The 19,914-nt window shown below is 41.8% G+C and overlaps 1 protein-coding gene across 1 annotated transcript in view; it reads right to left on the bottom strand.

The window, feature by feature from the left end:
* Positions 1-19,914, bottom strand: part of SV2C (synaptic vesicle glycoprotein 2C) — a 146,873-nt gene that overhangs the window by 62,464 nt on the left and 64,495 nt on the right. Inside the window, exons 3-4 of the mRNA XM_036310440.1 lie at positions 16,958-17,138; positions 3,330-3,481 (exon numbers count right to left, since the gene is read on the bottom strand). Of these exons, the coding sequence (XP_036166333.1) occupies positions 3,330-3,481; positions 16,958-17,138 (333 nt within the window). The remainder of the gene's footprint in view (positions 1-3,329; positions 3,482-16,957; positions 17,139-19,914) is intronic.

Raw genomic sequence — 19,914 nt, 5'->3', positions numbered from 1 at the left:
ACAGCCTCCCTGATGTATGTGATGGAGACCTGGGACGTCTGAATCACCCGCTGGGAGAGGCGGGGGGGGGGGGGGGGGGGGCGGGGCGGGGGTGGGAGCTGAACAATCTCAAACCAGGCTGCACGCTGCACGGAAGAACCACCAGTGCCCCAGCCCAGAGAATCGGATCCAATTGGTCAGAAACTTGGGAGGTAGCATGGGTGTTTTCAGGGGGTGGCGGAAGTGGTAAACATTTATTTAAAAGTTTTTTAAAAAAACAAACAGAAACAAACTCACAGATACACAGAACAAACTGAGGGGAGAGGGACTGCCAGATGGGAGAGGGATGGGGAGGACTGGGTAAAAAAGGTGAAGGGATTAAGAAATACAAATTGGTAGTTATAGAATAGTCATGGGGATGAAAAGTACAGCATAGGGAATGTAGTCAGTAATACTGTAATAACTATGTGTGGTGCCAGGTGGGTACTACACTTACTGGGGGATCACTTTATAACTTATGTTAATGTCGAACCACTATGCTGTAAACCTGAAGCTAATATAATATTGAATGTCACATGTAATTAAAATTTTTTTAATTAAAAAGAATAAAAGCAGCCCAGCCAGTGGCTCAGTGGTTGAGTGTTGACCTATGAACCAGGAGGTCATGTCTAGATTCCTGGTCAGGGCACATGCCTAGGTTGCTGGCTTGATCCCCAGTAGGGGACGTGCAGGAGGCAGCCCATCGATGATTCTTTCTTATCATTGATGTTTCTATCTCTTTTTTCCTCTCCCTTCCTCTCTCTGAAATTTTTATATATATATATTCAGAGAGAAAAAAAATCTTAGCTTCACCACTAAAAAAAAAGTGTTCATGAAAAAGCATAACATCCATGCAGTGATGTGCACAAATCTGAAACTCCACCACCCCACCCCCCACATCAAGTTATAGAACATCATCATCCAGAGGCCTCAGCGCAGGATTTTTAAACTTAAAACTCTTTTATTTTGAAAAAATTAAAACTCTTCAAGTTGCAAGAGTATTAACAATGAAAGCATGGGCATTTAAGAAACCTTCTCTGTTGATTCTAACATACATACTGTATTGATTGTAATAATTTGCTGTTTTTGCCACACTTCTGGCCATACAAAATCTCCAATACTGTTACTGATTTCTTCACCAGGTCATTGTTTTTCAAGGTTCCTTCAACATAGAAATTAATGGTACCACAGATACATTTAATTTTGTTGTACTGTGATTGTTTTTATAACTTTTCATGCATTGTTTGTGATCCACAAGCTCCCTTTTCCCAGTTATATATGGATGAAGCCGCCCTGTTAAGCTATAAACAAAAATATCTTATGTGTACTTGAGAAAAAGAAAGGTGGAGATCATGCTAAATATTTGTGGGTCAGCCACTGATTGATAATCGGCAAGGCCAGAGATGAAATCTGGAGCCCCCTACAGCTCCTGGGCAGGGATATATAAAAGGCAGGAGCCTGAGGAATGAAGGCCTCGTGAAAAAAACAAACAAAACAAAAACAAGAGCAACCACGCCCAGGCCTGGTGGAAATAGGCAGAAGCCAATCTGAGCTGTGAGTTCAGGAAGGCCAGCAGGAGAAATTCTGAGATGTGATGGGAAGGGAGGATGAGGGAGGCGACAGCAATAAACCCAGAGCCAAGCTTCTCCGGGGAACGTGTGGCCACAGTCAAGGAGCTGTGCTGTCTGTCACCAGAGGCCGAGACACAGGACAAGGCTGGCTCAGAAGGAGTGCAGCTGCCAGGGGGTGCCCTGTGGGCCTGCAACTGTGTCCACCTGAGCGAGGCACCTTATTTTAACTTGCACAAAGGCTGCATATGGACTAGCAGTGGCTCTGGGAGCAAAGCTGGTACAGCTGGACTCTGCCCAGGCTCTGTACCTCTTCTTTGGCTCCTAAACATAGTTGCAATTCCTTACACAACAGAGAAGTGGCTTTTCCATTCGCAACAGCCCGCAGAGTCAGGTGGGAGTCAGATGCAGCTCTACAAAGGAATGTTCCAGATGAATGAGGAGAAACACCTTTAATTCCTCACGTGGTGGTAGAAGATGAGCCTGGTGATGGATGTGGGGAACTGCCTGTATGAGGGCATCTCTGGCCCAGAAGTGAACAGTCTTAAAAGGATGAGCCCATCCCTTGAGCTTGGCACCCCACACTCAAATGTTTGGCAAAGACAAGTTCTCTTCAGGCCAAGTACCCAATTCCTTATGTATTGTTCTTCTTGCAAAATATAATTTCGGTTTGCATGCAACATTTTAGGTTATTAAAAGAAAGAGTGCAACAACAAGAATTTTGTAACTCAGTATAGTAAAACAAATGACACTGCCTCAGAATACTAAAGTCTGTCTTGTCTTTGATTTTACAAGAACTTGGATTCACTTAAGGTTGTTTCCTAACAGAACTACGCTCTATAATGAAAAATTTCTCTGTTCTAAAAAAAAAAAAAGGCAGGAAAATAGAAAATGAGTAAAAGAGTGGATTTTTGAAATCTAATTTCAGATGGATTAGATTTTAGACAGAACAAAGAATGAGTTTTTGAGTCACATGTGGTTATAATTTATACAGTATTCATATTTTGCAAACTTGAGCCTGTTTGTGTACACACACACACACACACACACACACACACACACCCAGAACATCTCCCCATCCCTTTCCTTATATATTGAATTTGGTTCCTGGATAATGCTAACTTCTCTCTGAATTGCGCTGTTTGGGAGCTTGTGGCCTATGAGCAGGAAAGTTCTGCTCAGAAGCATGAAACCGTTAAGTCTGCTGAGGGGGCAGGAGCAGTAAGCACTGAGGAGGAACTGAGGAGGGTACCTGCAGAGCAAGGACAGTAGTTACCTCTTAGGCTCTGCAAACTGACAGCCCACGACAAGACGGGATCCTCCCTGCTGCCATCCCAGGTCTGAGCTGCCAGAAGGGGTGGGGCTGATGGGGGCTGAGCTTTGGACTGGGCCCAGAGGGGATCAATAAAGGCACTTGTGTGTGCCTGGTGTATATGACAGTCCCCAAACCTCATGTTGCCTTATATGCTGAGTATGCTCTGTGCATCCTCTCCCATCCATATGAGCAGGGACCCCAGAGTTGATAGCACATAGCAAAATGCAATCATATCCCTAGACACCCATTGGCACAGTCTTACCTTGTACAGATCTCTGTATGGGGGAAAAGCTTAGACATTGCAACAGGGAGAAACATGATGAAGACAGTGCTGTTCTCAAACCAGCAGGGAGAAGAGAGAAAAGGAATGGGAATGGAGGCCGATTTAAAACAAGGTGACCACCGGCTGTGCGAGGCCAGCCTCTTACCGTAGTGCGGGATGATGGCCCAGGCCATGGCAGAGGCGTAGATGCCGCCGATCATCCAGAACATGCAGAGCCAGCTCAGATGCTCGCCCCGCTTCTCTCGGGCCAGCACTTCCGCAAAGTAGGAGAACACGATGGGAATGGCTCCTCCAATCCTGCCAAGAGATACAGAGAATATGGGAAGTCAGGGCCGAGCCGTCATGTGAGCTACAAAGGGCAGAACCAAAGCAAGCTCTCACAACACATGCTCTCTATCCCAGCATATCAGAGAATGTATACTTTCTATCACTTTATAACTTTAATATTATAACTTCTACGTAATATAGTTTTGTTATCGCTCTAATGCAATGGTTCTCAACCGTCCTAATGCCACGACCCTTTAATACAGTTCCTCATGTTGTGGTGACCCCCAATTTCATTGTTACAAATTGAACATAATTAAAGCATAGTGATTAATCACAAAAACAATATGTAATTATATATGTGTTTTCCCGTGGTCTTAGGCGACCCCTGTGAAAGGGTCCTTCGACCCCCAAAGGGGTCGCGATCCACAGGTTGAGAACCGCTCCTCTAATGCCTTGAACCTGCAATTAAGCCAGGTTACCAAAAGGTGGCAGTGGTGTCCTACTCGTGGCTTACAGATCTCAGTTTAAGATTCCAATGTTCTACATATTTGAATGTTCTACATATTTGTCAAAAATTACAATATTTGGTACAATCTAGTGAATATTTTAATAAATGCATTAAAAAGAGATAGTATGATGAGCTTTTTCGGGGAGAACACACAAAGAAGAGGTCATGTGAGCACTCAGGGAGATGGCAGCTGCCCGCAATCCAGGAAAAGAGAGTTCTCCAGAGCCAACAATGCTGGCACTCTGATCTCAGCGTCCAGCCTTCAGAACTGTGAGAAAATCAATGTCTGTTGTTTAAGCCAAAAACGAGAGAGAGAGAGAGAGAGAGAGAGAGAGAGAGAGAGAGAGAGAGAGAGAATATGAGAATGATATGTCCCACCCATGACGTGATGACTTTGGAAACAGATTCAAACTCTTCTGGGAGGCTGTCTCCAACTATACCAACTCACTGCTACCCTACAGCAGCTGCTCCCAACCAGACTGATGTGTTGACAAACAGGGTTGTTTCCTAGAATGATTCTGGTCCAATCCAACAGATTCGTTGCTGAATGAATGCATGTGCAAGGGGCCCTGAGAGAATCAGCTAAGGAGCTAATGGTTTAGATACCAACAGAATGAGGTATGAAGCTTCTTTCCAGTCAGGGTAATTACCAGAGATGCTGACTGAGTTCTGGAGAGAAGATATGATCGATGACTTCTCAGGGTAAGGGTTCTCTAATGTGGGTTTACTGAATAGAAATTTTGTTCATTCCAGGGAGAGAAGCCATTGATCTCTCGGAATTTCAAATAGGTCTTGACCCCCAAATTTTAATAACCATTTTCTCAGAAAGCAAGGTTTTATGAGAAAACATTACTTTCTATCATTCCAAACAATATATGAATTCTTAAATATTTTTTAAAGATGTGAACAATGTATGCAAGTCATAGAGACAAAACCTAGTGATATAATTTTAAAAATTCATTCAGATTTTTGTAAGGTAAATTGGTATTGACATTTCATGCAAATTTGATGGTGAGAAGTAAAATATGTGTTTTTCCATTTGGCAATAACTGATTTCTTTGGAGCCTTTGGTATGATCAACAAGTATTGGCAGTGAGCTTAGCAAATGCAATGTGGAGAAAGACCACATCTGTAGGAGACTGCAGGATTTGTAATGTCATTCCACCTCAATGGGTAGGTCAAAATATGGCACCATTTCATGAATGTGCCCTGCTTACAGTGATGTGGGAGTTGGGTACTGCTGGGTATGGGCAGACCACTTAGGCCAATATTTTTCAATCTGTGGGCTACAAAATTAATGTAGTATCTGTAAGCAACTTTTTAAAAAATTAAATAAAGATATTTGAGTACACTCAAGAATTAGGATAAGTATCATTTCATGAAACTTTTGTCTCCATTACAGACATATTTATAATGTTTCATGTGTATGTATACACATGAAAATGTATAATGAGTCCCAATGTGTTTCTTTTTTTGGTGTTTTTTTAATCCTCACTTGTGTCTATTTTATTCCACTGCTTTTTCAGAGAGAGAGTAGGAGGGAAGGAGGGAGAGAAACATTGACATGAGAGAGACACATTGGTTGGTTGCTTCCCGCATGCAACCCAACCAGGGGCAAGGTGCGAATGGCAACCCAGGTATATGCCCTTGACCAGAAATTGAACTCGGGACCCTTTGGTGTGGGGGCCAGTGCTCTATCCACTGAGAAACACTAGCTAGGGTCCCAGTGTGTTTCTTAATGAGAGTTGCTGTTCAAAGAGTTTAAAAATCACTAGCTGAAAGCATCTATATGTGTTTCCTTGGGCTATGAATGTGGCAGTTGTACTAAAATTTCTAGAAATATGATTCCACATGACTTCAGATGCAGCACAATTTAGTGACATCACACCAGGGTAGCCAGACAGTTCCCAGTCCATCAACCAGACCCCCAACAAGAAACAAGTGTGAGTGGCAGTTGTCAGAGCTGGCTCGGTGCCTCACCACGTCAGGCACACAGTCCTCTGTCGGCTTGCTGAGGACCTCAAACCATGGACAGCTAGTTGAATTGAAACATTCAACAAAATCTTGAACAGATTTAAAATGGTTTCATGACAACACACAATTTTAATGGGAAATAAAATGTCTGCATTTTGAATCATTTGACACTATTTTTTTTTCCACTCGATGTGATGCATTCGTTTCTCTGCACCATAAGGTCCCACTTCTGTGGCCTCACTTCTCAATGTTTAAAAAGAGTCCCAGTTTTTATGACTTTCCACATCCTAATTAATGTTTCATCAGGATTCTGGACAGTTCATATGTAAGAGCAGTAACTCACACTTCGTGAAGGCACAATTGCATGTCAGGATATGCCAGGCCATGCTGAACTGAGATCAATGTACTCCAGGGTGATTAAGACGGCAAGTGGAAGGCTGTAGACTCACCTATTAGTTTTAAACAAATCATGTTGCATAAAAGAGATTACCAACTTATAAGGGCATATGAGCAATCCAGCTGGTTTTGATTCAATGCCTCTTTTTTCAAGAGATTATTTTTTCAAGAGATTATGTTTGTAAGACAGACAGCAAGGAACTCCAATATCAGTGGATGAATGAGTCTGAAAATGAGGGAGGGAATCTATGTAAATCCTTTGCAAAGTCCTTCAGATTCAGAGACCTATAAAACAACCCAAGCATTCACATTTCTTGGGGAAAACATTGCTCCTTTTCTTACTGTGATATCCTTTAGGCGAGAAAAACATTACAGTGTGCTATGATGTTAACTATTACTATTCCATTCCCCATCAGAATGCTTATGTGTCGTTTACATAATTTATGTTTACAATGATGAAGCAATTAGATCAGGGTGCTTATGAAGGAATTTTCTCAGAATTGGATATTAAGTCTATTTCATTAGCTGTCAAAAGGGTCAAATCTCAATTATTCTTGGCAATAGGAGGCACAGAGGAATAATGAAAATCCACATTCTACATAGGTGGATTCCAAATAGTTGAATTGACACAATGAAATAGAACATTGATATCTGGCATTTCAGAATTGGGATTATACCCTAATAATATTAATTTTAGGTTTGTACAACTTTAATTATAGGAATATAAAGAAACTAAATAAAACTGTATTAAAACATATTCCTGCCCAGCTGGTGTGGTTCAGTGGTTGAGCATCTACTATGAACCACGGTTCAAGTCCCAGTCAGGGCACATGTTCGATCCCCAGTGTGGGGCATGCAGAAGGCAGCCAATCGATGATTCGCTCTCATCATTGATGTTCTTTCTCTCTCTCTCCCTCTCCCTTCCTATCTGAAATCAATAAACAAAAGCAAAACATTCCTAGAATGAGTTGGGAGACCTCTCCCACCCCATTCTACATATGAGCATGCACATAGACACACACAAGTTCCTCAAACGTTCTGTATTTGACTCAACACTAGGCATCTGGTGAATATCATGAAACATAGATTTTCCTCAGTAATTTAAGACAAATTCATGAGTGGGATACTGTGTAAGGCAAAGGGTGTATCAGCTTTACAGACAGGATTTCTCCTCTGTCGGGAGAATGAGGCACGTAAGTTCAATCAGTTTATCACAGCAAGAGGAAGGAGAACGACCAATATCACTGTTTCCACAAATCATGAGGAAAAACTGGGAGCCTGGTGGTCCTAAGGCCTGTACACTTCACAGCCACACCTCCGGCTCAGGTGGCAGCTTAGGGATGGACTGTTTGTCCCTGCCCCTCATCACACTGACTTATGCTGGCTATTGAGATGGGTGGGAATTCGGGCTTCTGCAATGGAAGAGTGAGGTTGCAGATCAAAATAATTGTACTTAAAATGGCTTGAAGTGTGACATCTTAGGGGAGAAATTATGGGATGTCTGATGACTTTCTGTCCCGAGGAGGGATTCTACTGAGTAATTCTGCTCTGCTTTCATTCTCCAGTGAGCCTGTAACAGAATAATTTCATTCTAACTTATTTCACCACGTGATTTCAAAACAGTCCCTTACCTCAATCTTCCACTTCCCATTTCCATTGGGAAACGGGCATTAAGGGAGAACATGAATAAGGAAGAATAACTGTTGTAAAGTCACAGGTTCATACAGGTGAAACACAGAGGGCAAAATCCACCAAGGGCTCTCTAGACAGTAGTATGGGTTTATAAGAAGAATAGTGAATGATGTTGCCTATGCAGAAATCACAGTTACAGATAATTTGCATGAAAAACGCCCTTTTAATCCTTACTCAGAATCAACAAAAGAGGAAAGAAGACACAGGCAAGTTGCAGAGCAATTCAGAAGCAATTAATTATGTTTTAAATTGGACACAGAAATAACATTTAAAAGCAGCAGCCCCAAGGATGGGCTTTTCAGCGACTTCTTCATGAAAGCAAATAGGCTATCACAGAGGAGGTTGTTCAGAGGCTTAGATGAAAGAACAGAGATCTAACGGGCTCTGAATGAGCTGGGTTTGCACAGAAAATGAGCTTGCTATATTGACTAGAAGTCATATGGCTATTGTGAGTAATCAAGATAGTAACAGGAGAACACTAAATAGTAACTAAACCACTCAGCACATCAAGAGTGGGGATCTCCTAGGCCCAGTGGCAGTGCTAAACTGATGGGTGGTTTGGATAGCTTTTGTCCTCCAATCTCCAAAGCCACCGTTTACAGAATAATAGTCTTTAATATGGGCAGTTGCTGTTGTTCAATATTATATAAACTATGAATAGAATAATTGGTAGAAAGTGATTACTTTAAAAAGATTGAGATGTAAAAGAATAATTAAATTGACACAATTGTGTTTCTAAGAAAACGTAGCTTCAATTTGCTATCAGATTGGTGCCCTAAGCCCCCAAACTTACAGAAGTCTATGTGTTGATAGCAGCAGACCTGGTACCACTGGGGGAATAGGTATGGTCATAGATCAGAATTCTAATGCTGCCTGGAAAAAAATTAATCTACCTATTGAGAGAGCTGGAAGAATGCATTCATTCCTACAGCACCTAAATAGTGTCATGAATAGAGATGATCATTATGATGAACTGTAAGAAATGATGATAAAAATATGCAGACTTTTCCAGCCTGTACATATCTACTCATTCCTTCCTCTACTCACCCTCCTGCCCATCCACCATTTACCCATCCATCCATCATCTCCCCGTCCACCCCCTAACCCAGCCGTACTCAGCCAGGCACATCACCAGGCGCTGGGAGTACAGGCTTGAAGATCACAAGTTCTTGCTCTCAGGAGCTCACAGGGCCAATTCTAAAGAGCGCATATAGCTAATTTTTCACAATTACAGGTTGTGCGTCTAAAAGAACTTTTGCTCTGTTACTTCTCTCTTCAGACCAGCAGCACCGTTACGAAAGGGTGTACAGGAAATAAAGTGTGTCCAAAAGATCAACTTTATGTTGGAAATTCTCATAAAAGTCATTGTCTAAGACAATGTTTTCCAATAGGAATACCACATGAACCACATATATTTTTTTAATTTTCTAGAAAAGATATTAAAATACAGCAGAAATCAGATGAGGTTAATTTTTTACATATATTCATTTAACCCAATATATCCAAATATTATCATTTTGACATGTGATCAATATAAAATTATTAATTAATGAAATATTTTGTGTTCTTTTATATGTGCTAAGTTTCTGAAATTTAGTGCTATGCATTTTGCAATTACGGTATATCTTAATTTGGCCACATTTCAAGTACTTGGCTGCTACATGTGGCCTGTCAGACAACACAGGCATAAGAAAACACTGACTCTCTGTTTACAATTTGGGTTTATGATTATTTTTAGATTAAAGCTAGTTTAGTCTGTTGCCTCTTCTTCCATATTGGGGGAGTTCTTTCCATTTTGATTCTCTAAATCAGAAATCTTCCTGAACTGGTCAGTTCAAAAACATTTATTTAGTGCCTATCATATATTGAGCATTGTGTCCTATGAAATCAGAGACATTGCTCATTGAATCTGAGATAGCACAGTCTGGTGGTTATGAACATGAGCTCTGGAACCAGACTGACTGGCTACGATGAAACCACTTACCTTGGACAGCTATTTAACTTCTCTGTGCCTCAATTTTCTCATCTATAACGTTGGTAGAATAAATAGTCCCTTTCTCCTAGGGTCACCATTAGGTTTAAATGAGGCAATATTTATAAAGTGCTTAACACAGCATTTCTCACAGGGTGAGTACTATGTAAGTTTTGAAAATTTTTTAATGGGTTTGTATTTTTCCAATATGATAAGGAAGTAAAACATATCTTAAAAGAAAGACTACTTTTTAAAAAAATATATTTTATTGATTTTTTACAGGGAGGAAGGGAGAGGGATAGAGAGTTAGAAACATCAGTGAGAGAGAAACATCGATCAGCTGCCTCCTGCACACTCCCCACTGGGGATATGCCCGCAACCAAGGTACATGCCCTTGACCAGAATCGAACCCGGGACCCTTGAGTCCGCAGGCTGACGCTCTAGCCACTGAGCCAAACCGGTTAGGAGAAGAAAGACTACTTTTGAAGGAAAATCTTATAGCTTAGAATTAGACTAAGATGCAGAAGACCTGGGTGGGGGTCTACCGAACATTTGGAAGTCAATCTATCTGTGCCTCAATTTTCTAATTTAAAAAAAGGCATGCATGGCTGGTTTGGCTCAGTGAATAGAGCGTTGGCCTGGGGACTGAAGGGTCCCAGTTTCGATTGTGGTCAAGAGTCCATGCCTGGGTTGCAGGCTTGGTACCCAGTAGGGGGTGTGCAGGAGGCAGCAGATCAATGATTCTTATCATTGATGTTTCAATCTCTCTCTCCCTCTTCTTTCTTTTCTGAAATCAATAAAATTATATATTTTTAAAAAGGCATAATATTTTTGCATTCCTAATTATTTAAAAATTTTGTGGACATAAATGAGATGCTAGATATAGAACACTTTGAAGAATTCCAGTTAATGGTGATCATTTCTACAAAACAAAGGCGTTCTGGTTATTGTAACAATATAGCTAGCTAGTGGATGGACATTGCCAAGAGCTATGAAGTATGCATTTGTGAGGCTCTGTATGCAGAGGGAGAAGTGACTATCCATTCACTTATGATAGACAGACACATTGGAATTGCATCTCACTTCCTGTTGTTATTATATTTTTCTCCTGACCTTCATGCTCAGCAGCTCCAGGCCCTCAGTGAGCAGCTCCCAACCTGGACATCGCCCAGCATCTGAAGCATTATCATCCCCATAATTAACAGTGACTGGAAGCAAATAATTTAATCCTGGGCAAATGAAAATGAATCAATGGTGTCAATTCCATTTTCCATCTTTCTAATTTTCTGTAACAAAAGAGGAGAAGGAAGTGTCTGCTCCCTGGAGTGAGATTCACTTAGGAAAGTGAGAGACAGCTGAATAATTGGTGATGCCTTATTCCTCATTCCCGCAAAAACACTGTTGTCCCTGGCAGGAAATTTATTCTTGGCACTGAATAAATATTGAAAGTCACACAGAATATAGCAGCTGGACATATTTATGTTACTAAGAAGATATATTCATGACTTGGTGTGGTAAATTAAGCAGAAAGCACAGTTAGAGGCAATGAAACCATAAGCCCTGATAGTCATCAGGCTAAAACCAGAGCTCCATCCCGTCTCCTTATATGCAGAAACAGGAATATAACCTAGTGCTGCAAATGTTTCAACAATAAAATAAGATAGAACAACCTACAGTGTTTTCAATAAAATCAACATGAAGGCATCTTAACCTTGGATTTTAGGACCCACAGAGTAGCTAGTTCAAAAGAACTTAACTGCAACTTAAGTCCTAGCTGGGGGATTCCTGGTTCCATTACTGGATGGTTAGAACCAGCCGTGGGCAAACTACGGCCCGCGGGCTGGATCCGGCCCGTTTGAAATGAATAAAACTAAAAAAAAAAAAAAAGACCGTACCCTTTTATGTAATGATGTTTACTTTGAATTTATATTAATTCACACAAACACTCCATCCATGCTTTTGTTCCGGCCCTCCGGTCCAGTTTAAGAACCCATTGTGGCCCTCGAGTCAAAAAGTTTGCCCACCCCTGGAATAGACTGTGACCCAGAAATTCTCCTCCTCCTCTGAGATTCCCAGTGTATGGAACCAGTAGGCAGGTGCTGTACCAATGTGAAGATTCTTTCAGTTGTGATAGAATGGGACCTGGGAAATAACCACAGGATGGATTCAGGGACCCGCTGAACCCACTTTGAGATGAACCTGAGCTAAAACTCCAATGATTATCTGTCTTCCATAAATCCTTACCCTGACTTTTAAAAAATGTACTTTTATTATTTCAGAGAGGAAGGGAAAGGGAGAGAGAGATAGAAACATCAACGATGAGAAAGAATCATTGATCGGCTGCCTCCTGCACACCCCACACTGGGGATTGAGCCTGGAACCTGGGCATATGCCCTGACTGGGAATTGAGCTGTGACCTCCTGGTTCATAGGTCAATGCTCAACCACTGAGTCACACTGGCCAGGCCACAGTAACAATTTAGGTCTCCTGGAGTGTCAGTTCAGAAGCAGTGCCCCGTAATAAGTCCTGAAAAGTCTGATTATTTTCTTTTCCCTCATGCACAATTACCTGGTAAAAGGCTGTAGGTATCTTGAGGAAGGCTGAAAGATTAACAGTATAAATTTTCAGTAATATACCAGGATCTTTCCTCGAGGGGACCCGGGATCTTTCATCCAAGGGGTTCTTCATCTATAAACTGGCTCAAGTCTTGTAATTGAACTCTCTGTTTTTATTATACAAGTTAAACTTTTGTTCACTTGACTAGAACTCTTCTGCTTATACAGATGAAGTAAGAATTAGTATCTATTTCACTTCCTATCTATTTCACTTCTGGGTGCACCCTCCATATAGGTCTGTGCAGTCTGCTGCTTTGACTCCACCCTTTATAGTAACCACGCCCACGTTGGGCAACTAAGCAGTTAAAGAGCAGACACACTTGTCTTGTCAATCCCTATCCTCTTGGAATTCACATGCTGGGGGAAGAGGAAAATAAACACATAAAAAGCAAATATTTTAAGGCATCAATAAGTGCTACCAAGAACACAAAAAGAACTCCCCGGGTCTTTCTCGGGGCCTGGGCTCACCTACATCCATGAAAGACCCAGCATGGTTTCAGGGGTAGAGCAGGTGCTGAAGTGGTTTTTGAGGTGAACTGGAGTGGAATTAGAGAAAAAAAGAGACTTGGCTGAGACCACCCAGCAATTTAGAGATAGAGTATCCAGATGAACTCTAGAGCTACTGAGGAAAACCTAGGTGTCCATTGACAGGTGAACTGATAAAGAAGATATTGTGTGTGTGTGTGTGTGTGTGTGTGTGTGTGTGTGTACACACAGTGGAATATTATGCAGCATTAAAAAAGAAGAAAATCTTGCCACTTGTGACAACATGGATGATCTACAGGGTATTATGCTAAGTGAAATAAGTATGGCAGAGAAAGACAAATACTATATGGTTTCACTTATATATGGAATCTAACAATAAAACAAAACAAATGAACAAATAAAACAAAACAAAAACAGACTCATAGAAATAGAGACCAAAGGGATGGCTACCAGAAGGGAGAAGTTGGGGGGGGAGGGTGAAACGGGAAAGGGAAATTCAGTCAATAATATTATGATAAATGTGTGTGGTAACAGATGATTACTAGTAACTCAAGTCACTTAAAATTAGCGTGGTGATCACAATGTAAGGTATAAAAATGTTGAGTCACTATACTGTACACCTGAAATACAGGTGGGGCAAAAATAGGTTTACAGTTGAAATACATGTAATATGGAGTTTATTCTTGCATTTTTATTAATTACTGTATTATTTTCCATACAAACAACTGTAAACTTACTTTTGCCACACTGTGTATAACCAATATAATATTGTATGCCAACTATACATAAATAAAAACTTATGAAAAAATCCTCTGTCATCGACTTTACATGTTACATGTTGGTAACATGACCCATAAACTCAGCTAAGAAAGATCACTATCTTTCTTCATTTTCTTTAACTTCATTTCCCAGGTCCCCTTAATTGCTGGATCTCACAGAACTGTGGGAGTTTTGTCACGTGGGCCAGGTGAGTAAGCTCAGGTGGCGGCCCCTCTCAGCCCTGCCCCCAGGCGAGCGGATCTCCATCTATTCTGGGGAGCAGGGAGGCGCCACTTTACTTGCCCTGGTTTCTCCCAAGTCTTTTGCCTATGGTTCCTCCTTTCTATTTCCCTCATGGGCAAGACTTGAAATTTCAAAGCCAGAAAGAGGCCTCTTTTTTTACTCTCCCTCTGCTGTCATCCAGAGGCAGTGAGCACAGGCAGGACTGGGATGAAGAACAAAGGACAGTAAGTGCCAAACCATAGGGGACTGTTCCTAAACATTATCCCACACTTCCTCCTCTACCGTGTACTTTTAACACATTATCTCACTTGGTCCTCATACTAGCTTTCCAAAAGATGAATCAGCCTGGAGAACCCAAGTGGCTTTCCCGAGGCCCACAGTAAAGGGCAGGGTAGATGGACTTGGCCTCTGGACTCCAAGTCCTGTGCCAACTTCGCAAAGGCACAGTGCACTTGCCTCTGGCATCACAACTTAGAGAGCTTGCTGAGTTATCAATACACTGTCTGTGCTTTGCCAGGTAAATTACGTTACTTAGAGGTCATCCTGCTAGCAGAAGGATGATTTATCTGCAACAGAGAAGATGATGTCATGAATATACCCAAGTAGTCTCTGCTCTGTACTGCCCTTGAATTAGCTTCTGGACAGTCCATTCATTTTGAGTATTTTGCAGCCACCATAATGGCCCTCTTCTCTGCAGTCAACTGGGCTGATCATATCACATCAGACTGGCAATTACTATTGCCATAATAATTTGGCCACCGTCAGGTACTTTTGAGTCTGTGGATATGGTTGGAATTTCCTGGATAAGACTGCAAATGGAAAGGACTGGAAAATTCAGAACTTAGGCTATTAGCGTTCTCCAGACAGGCTATTGCTATTACGTAGGTAGAAAGCAGAGGGAAACGTGGCCTTTCCTGGGGGCAAGACTGTCTTATCCCATGGACTTTGAGAAGGTCCTTTAACAGAGAGCCGCAAATAACACCTGTTCTTCCTCAGGTGTCTCAAGTTGCTCAGAATTAGGAATGCTGCAGCCCTTGAATCCATGAGCCAAATTACCTTCCCACGTCAGCGGTGTATGCAAGCCAGTCTCACACAGAGCTTTGAACATCAAAGACTGAGGAAAAGCTCCTTTCCGCCACCATTTCAAAGCAAATTATTGATTCTGATCATTTATTTTCCAAGGAGAAAATATTTTTATACTTTCCCAAACTTTCTAACCCTCTAGGTCAGTGATTTCAACCTGTGGGTCGCGACCTCTTTGGCGGTCGAACGACCCTTTCACATGGGTCGCCTAAGACCATCCTGCATATCAGATATTTACATTACGATTCATAACAGTAGCAACATTACAGTTATGAAGTAGCAACGAAAATAATTTTATGGTTGGGTCACAACATGAGGAACTGTATTTAAAGGACTGGCTTAGTAGTAACAAGTGCTTCAAGCTCTTTAACGAAAATGACTACACCATTGGCTGTACTATGCCACTGCACTTGGCCAGAAGGTTGAGGACCACTGCTCTAGGTTTACTCAAATGGTTTACTGAAATGTATTGACTCTGATGAAATTTCCTGAAATTTGTGCAATTTAGTCTCATATTTGCAAAGTGCCCATTGTGTGCAGAATGTAGCATGTGAGGGGCTGTAAGAAGATTAAAAAAGAAGTTTATAAAAATTTGTGGACAATACACCAATCTCAGTATGTATACAAATCTTGTAGAAGAAAATCATATAAAAATTTAAAATTATTTTGAATGAGCTATAAAAGTGACCCATTAGTCTGCATGGGGAAATCTTTGTGCTCTTGAAGTAACCCACTTATGCACTTTCTCTCTGATGCTTTATATTCCTGCTAATCTTAGCTCTGATTTTAAAGTACTACTCTATGTAATTAATAAAAAAGCATGTTGTAGTTCTCTGACCTTCTCTTCTGGCAAAACTATGTTTTGCTCTGTGGGTACATTTACCATCAACAACCACAACTGATATGCTGCTCAAATTCATAACCAAGCACTGTCTCCTTCCCTTTCTCCATTTATTTATTTTATTTTTTATGATTCCTATAGATTCATCTTATGCTATGCACTTTAGAAAGAATGTCTCTAATGAAAATAAAGTGCTCAAGCACAAATCAGAAATTTTTTATTTCTACTATTTTTTTTTCCTTATTCAAGCAGAGTTCCTTGGACTCTCCTAATTGAGCTTCTGGGTTCCTAAGCTTGGACTGGCTTAGTAGTAGCAAGTGCTTCAAGTTCTTTAACGAAAATGACTACACCATTGGCTGTACTATGCCATTGCACTTGGCTAACAGCACAACTTCTGTTAGTTCAACAGAAAGTCAAGAACTTAAAAAAAAAACAAAAAAACCTATTCCATCTCAGGAAGCAGGCTTCCTACCTAGTTAAATATGCTGTTATTATAGATCAATAAAACAACATTTACTGGAGACACTCTCGTCCTGGATTTAAGAGAGTGCCTGAATGGTTCAAACTTTTAATTATCCATAATATAGGACCAGAGCTATTTCTTGCTTGAATTAAATTTTCAGAAGAAAAATACATTTATGAATGTGCTCTGCCATGGAAACAGCTTTCCATTTAAAACAATACCCATTTCCTAGAAGTAAAATACTAAAAGAATCAGCCATGAGAACATGGACATATGTTCCCTTCTCTTCTGGATGTAAATGCTGGTAATTGCATTTCTAAGAACCAGCATTGTGGTCCATAACGCTGACATGAAGATAGGGAAGGAGATGTGTTAAGGGATGATTTCTTGGTAATGAGGTCCTCTAGAGTAGAGAACACGTATAATTATGAAGAATAAACACTTTACTATAAAATATGAAGGAGAAAACCTTACCCGAATCCGGAAAGTAAGCGACAGAAGAGAAAGAAGCCATAACCTTGGACAAACGAAGAAAGGAAGGCAAAGGTTCCGTTGACAGACATGCAAATCAGAAGAGACTGTTTCCTTCCCACTTTGTCTGCCAGTCCTCCCCAGAAGAACGCCCCCACCATCATCCCGAGGTAGACTATGCTGCCTGCAACACACAGAAAACAAAGAAACAGTCAGCGATTGAGAGTAAACGACACATGTAACAGCAAATGAACAAGGAGCAAAATACATTCCAGCATTTTGCATGGCAAAAGTTTCCTCTAAAAACATATCCTTTAGGACACACTGATCAGCCTTTTCAAGTTGGGGGGTAAGCTCTGTGGGCTACCTTTGGCTGCCATGACCAATGGCAAGGGCAAAAAACACAACAGTCACCTTCTCGCCAGTTGTGGGGATGGGTACAGAGTGGGCAGGCATAAGGAGTCTCCACACAGAACAAGTCTATAATGTGACTCACAGTTACATCCCCTTTGGTCGGAATGCCTGACTTACCTCCATGACAAGGCCACGATGAGGGACTGAGTCAAGGGCTCCCAGGTCAGAGTGGATTCCCAGTCTGCTTCCAGTCTCTGCCTGTAGCACATGACCTGGGCCAAGGTCAGACCCTTAGGGACCCTTTAGGATTCCATGGGTGCTTTCTCTCTAGTCTCTTCTGAAAGCCCTGGCTTTTTCTTAGGGAGGAAAGAAAGCTGGGGAAGGTGAGTTCAGAGATTACAAGATTTAATCTGAAAATAGTCTCACGCTCCGTGCATAACAGGAAACTTTTTCTTGGAGTGTAAGGAGAAGGGGAAATCGCTGTCAGCACTTTGGAAATGATGCCACTCATCACAGTTGGCTTCACTTCCATAAGGAAGCAAATGGAAAACCAAGAGCTAGGTAGATGTCCCTGTTGCATCAGTGTGAGTATATACACTTGAATTTTCTAATTCACTTGCTTCTTCTAAAGACCCGGCCCCGTAAACCCTGTCCAGGTTCCTTCTCAGGATTTAATGACATTAGATGTGGCAAATGTTACTTCAGGGAGGTTTCCAAAAGGGTGCGCAGTGTCCAGGGGAAAGGGCATAGTTAACAATGAAAGTTAGTTATATCTGAATGTGGTGTTTAAAAAGCTGCGAACATATTGCTTCTCGGCCTTTTGGCTAAGATCATGTGTAGTAAAAAGCTGCGAACACACCTTTCATTTATTTCTAACTTTTCCCTTGCTTCACCAAAGCACCATTTGAACAGCCCCTTTTCAAAGGCACATTCAAGATACTCAGCAGCATCTAAGTTGTAGGCTTAAAAACACACACAAACAAACCACTGGCTGATGTATTGCTTTGGATTCATTTGGGAAATAGCCCACTTAATTCGTCCTGAATTCATTTGCTTACCACACTATTAATGGATCAATATAAGACCCAGAAAAAGAGCACTTGACAATCTGGTGACCCTCACATCAATGACATGTGGATGCTGCTTTGCAGACGGCCAAGTTCAGACAGCTACAGTGAACGGCCAGTGTTGGAGCAATTGCAGAACAAGGCAAAACAAAGCTGCTTTCCTTTAGGCTCGGATACTGCAGAGGTGGCTGGCCAGCCTCGCCTGGGTGGGACGGTATATTCGTCTCTGAGCTATGGGGCTGACCATACACAGATCATCCTTTTCAATAAAGAGACTACACATACCATGGGCCTCAATGCATGTCCAGGAGACAATGCAAAGGAATGTATCAGCATAAGGCAAAGGGATTCCAAAAGCAGACAGACCCACCCAGGGAAATGCATATGCAATAGCTCTTATTTATAAGAGGCTCAAGTTTGCTCTTCCGTTTATTCTCAGAAGAATACTCAGTAGCTAAGCTTGTTCATAATAATGTCTGTGTCTTTAAAAATGCCTACGAATCAGAATGAGAGCTCCCACAGATTAAGAGTGGCCCGTGGCTGCTGCAATCTGAGCACTTGGGAGTCTTTCTTGAGCCCCAGCCCCAGGAACAACAACAAAAACAATGATCACTAGCACTTGCTGAACCCTTACCAATTCTAAGTGCTTACATGAATGAACTCATTTACTCTGATGATGACCCTTGGAGGTTAATACTATGGAAGCCCAGTTCACTGGAGGGGGGATGGGGGGGAGCCTGAGGTACAGAGAAGTTAACGATTTGACCACAGAAAAGTGAGTGGTGACTACATTCCAGTCGGTCAGCAGTTCATTGTATAGTGTGGTCATGATTCCTCCAACACCCTGGCTGGCCTCCTGTGAAAACATCCCAGTTTGTCCAGGCCCCTGTGTGGTGGGTGGTACCACCTAGGATTGAAAGCAGTACCTCAATATGTCTGAGGTGCCTTCTCCCTGGGCATCACCTTCGTAGAGTTAGCTAAGTCGGGGGTAACAGAAAATGATTGACAGGAGCTAGGGGGAAATGCTGCTTCATTCTACCCTCGCATAGAACAAGGGGTGCACTACTCTTTCTAAGACACTTCAAAGGGGCACATTCCCAACCCTGGTGGGGGTCAGGGGTCAATGCTGAAAACAGCTCTGTGGTGCTAAAGGGAAAATGAAAATCCAATCTGTTGTTAAAAAGTACTGGCTTCCATGCTTTGGTCCAAGGAGGGCAACTCCCCTGCTTTTCGGGTGGGGGAGGGATGATACTCCTGCCGGACTGGTCTCCACATCCTGTCATCCCCCTTCTTCCAGGCAGTCGCTTAGCCTCGTATTCACTAAGCCAGAGCATGGCTTTATGAAGCGATGATTTCAGTACGTTAAGGCTCCTAACTCGGTGCTAGTTCTCCCCCACCCAGCAGTAGTGTGAGGACACAGCCCATCCCAGGAGGTAGTCAATGCTGAGCTCACCCTGGACTTCTGTGATGGAGACGCTTAGGGACTTGGTAGGGGCAGAAAACCCTCATTTCTCATTAGCACTTGGTACTTAAGCCATT

This window comes from Myotis myotis, unplaced genomic scaffold (genome assembly GCF_014108235.1).
Source record: "Myotis myotis isolate mMyoMyo1 unplaced genomic scaffold, mMyoMyo1.p scaffold_m19_p_5, whole genome shotgun sequence".
Lineage (NCBI taxonomy): Eukaryota > Metazoa > Chordata > Mammalia > Chiroptera > Vespertilionidae > Myotis > Myotis myotis.
Note: the sequence above shows the minus strand (reverse complement) of the source record. Positions and strands in the feature narration are given on the sequence as shown.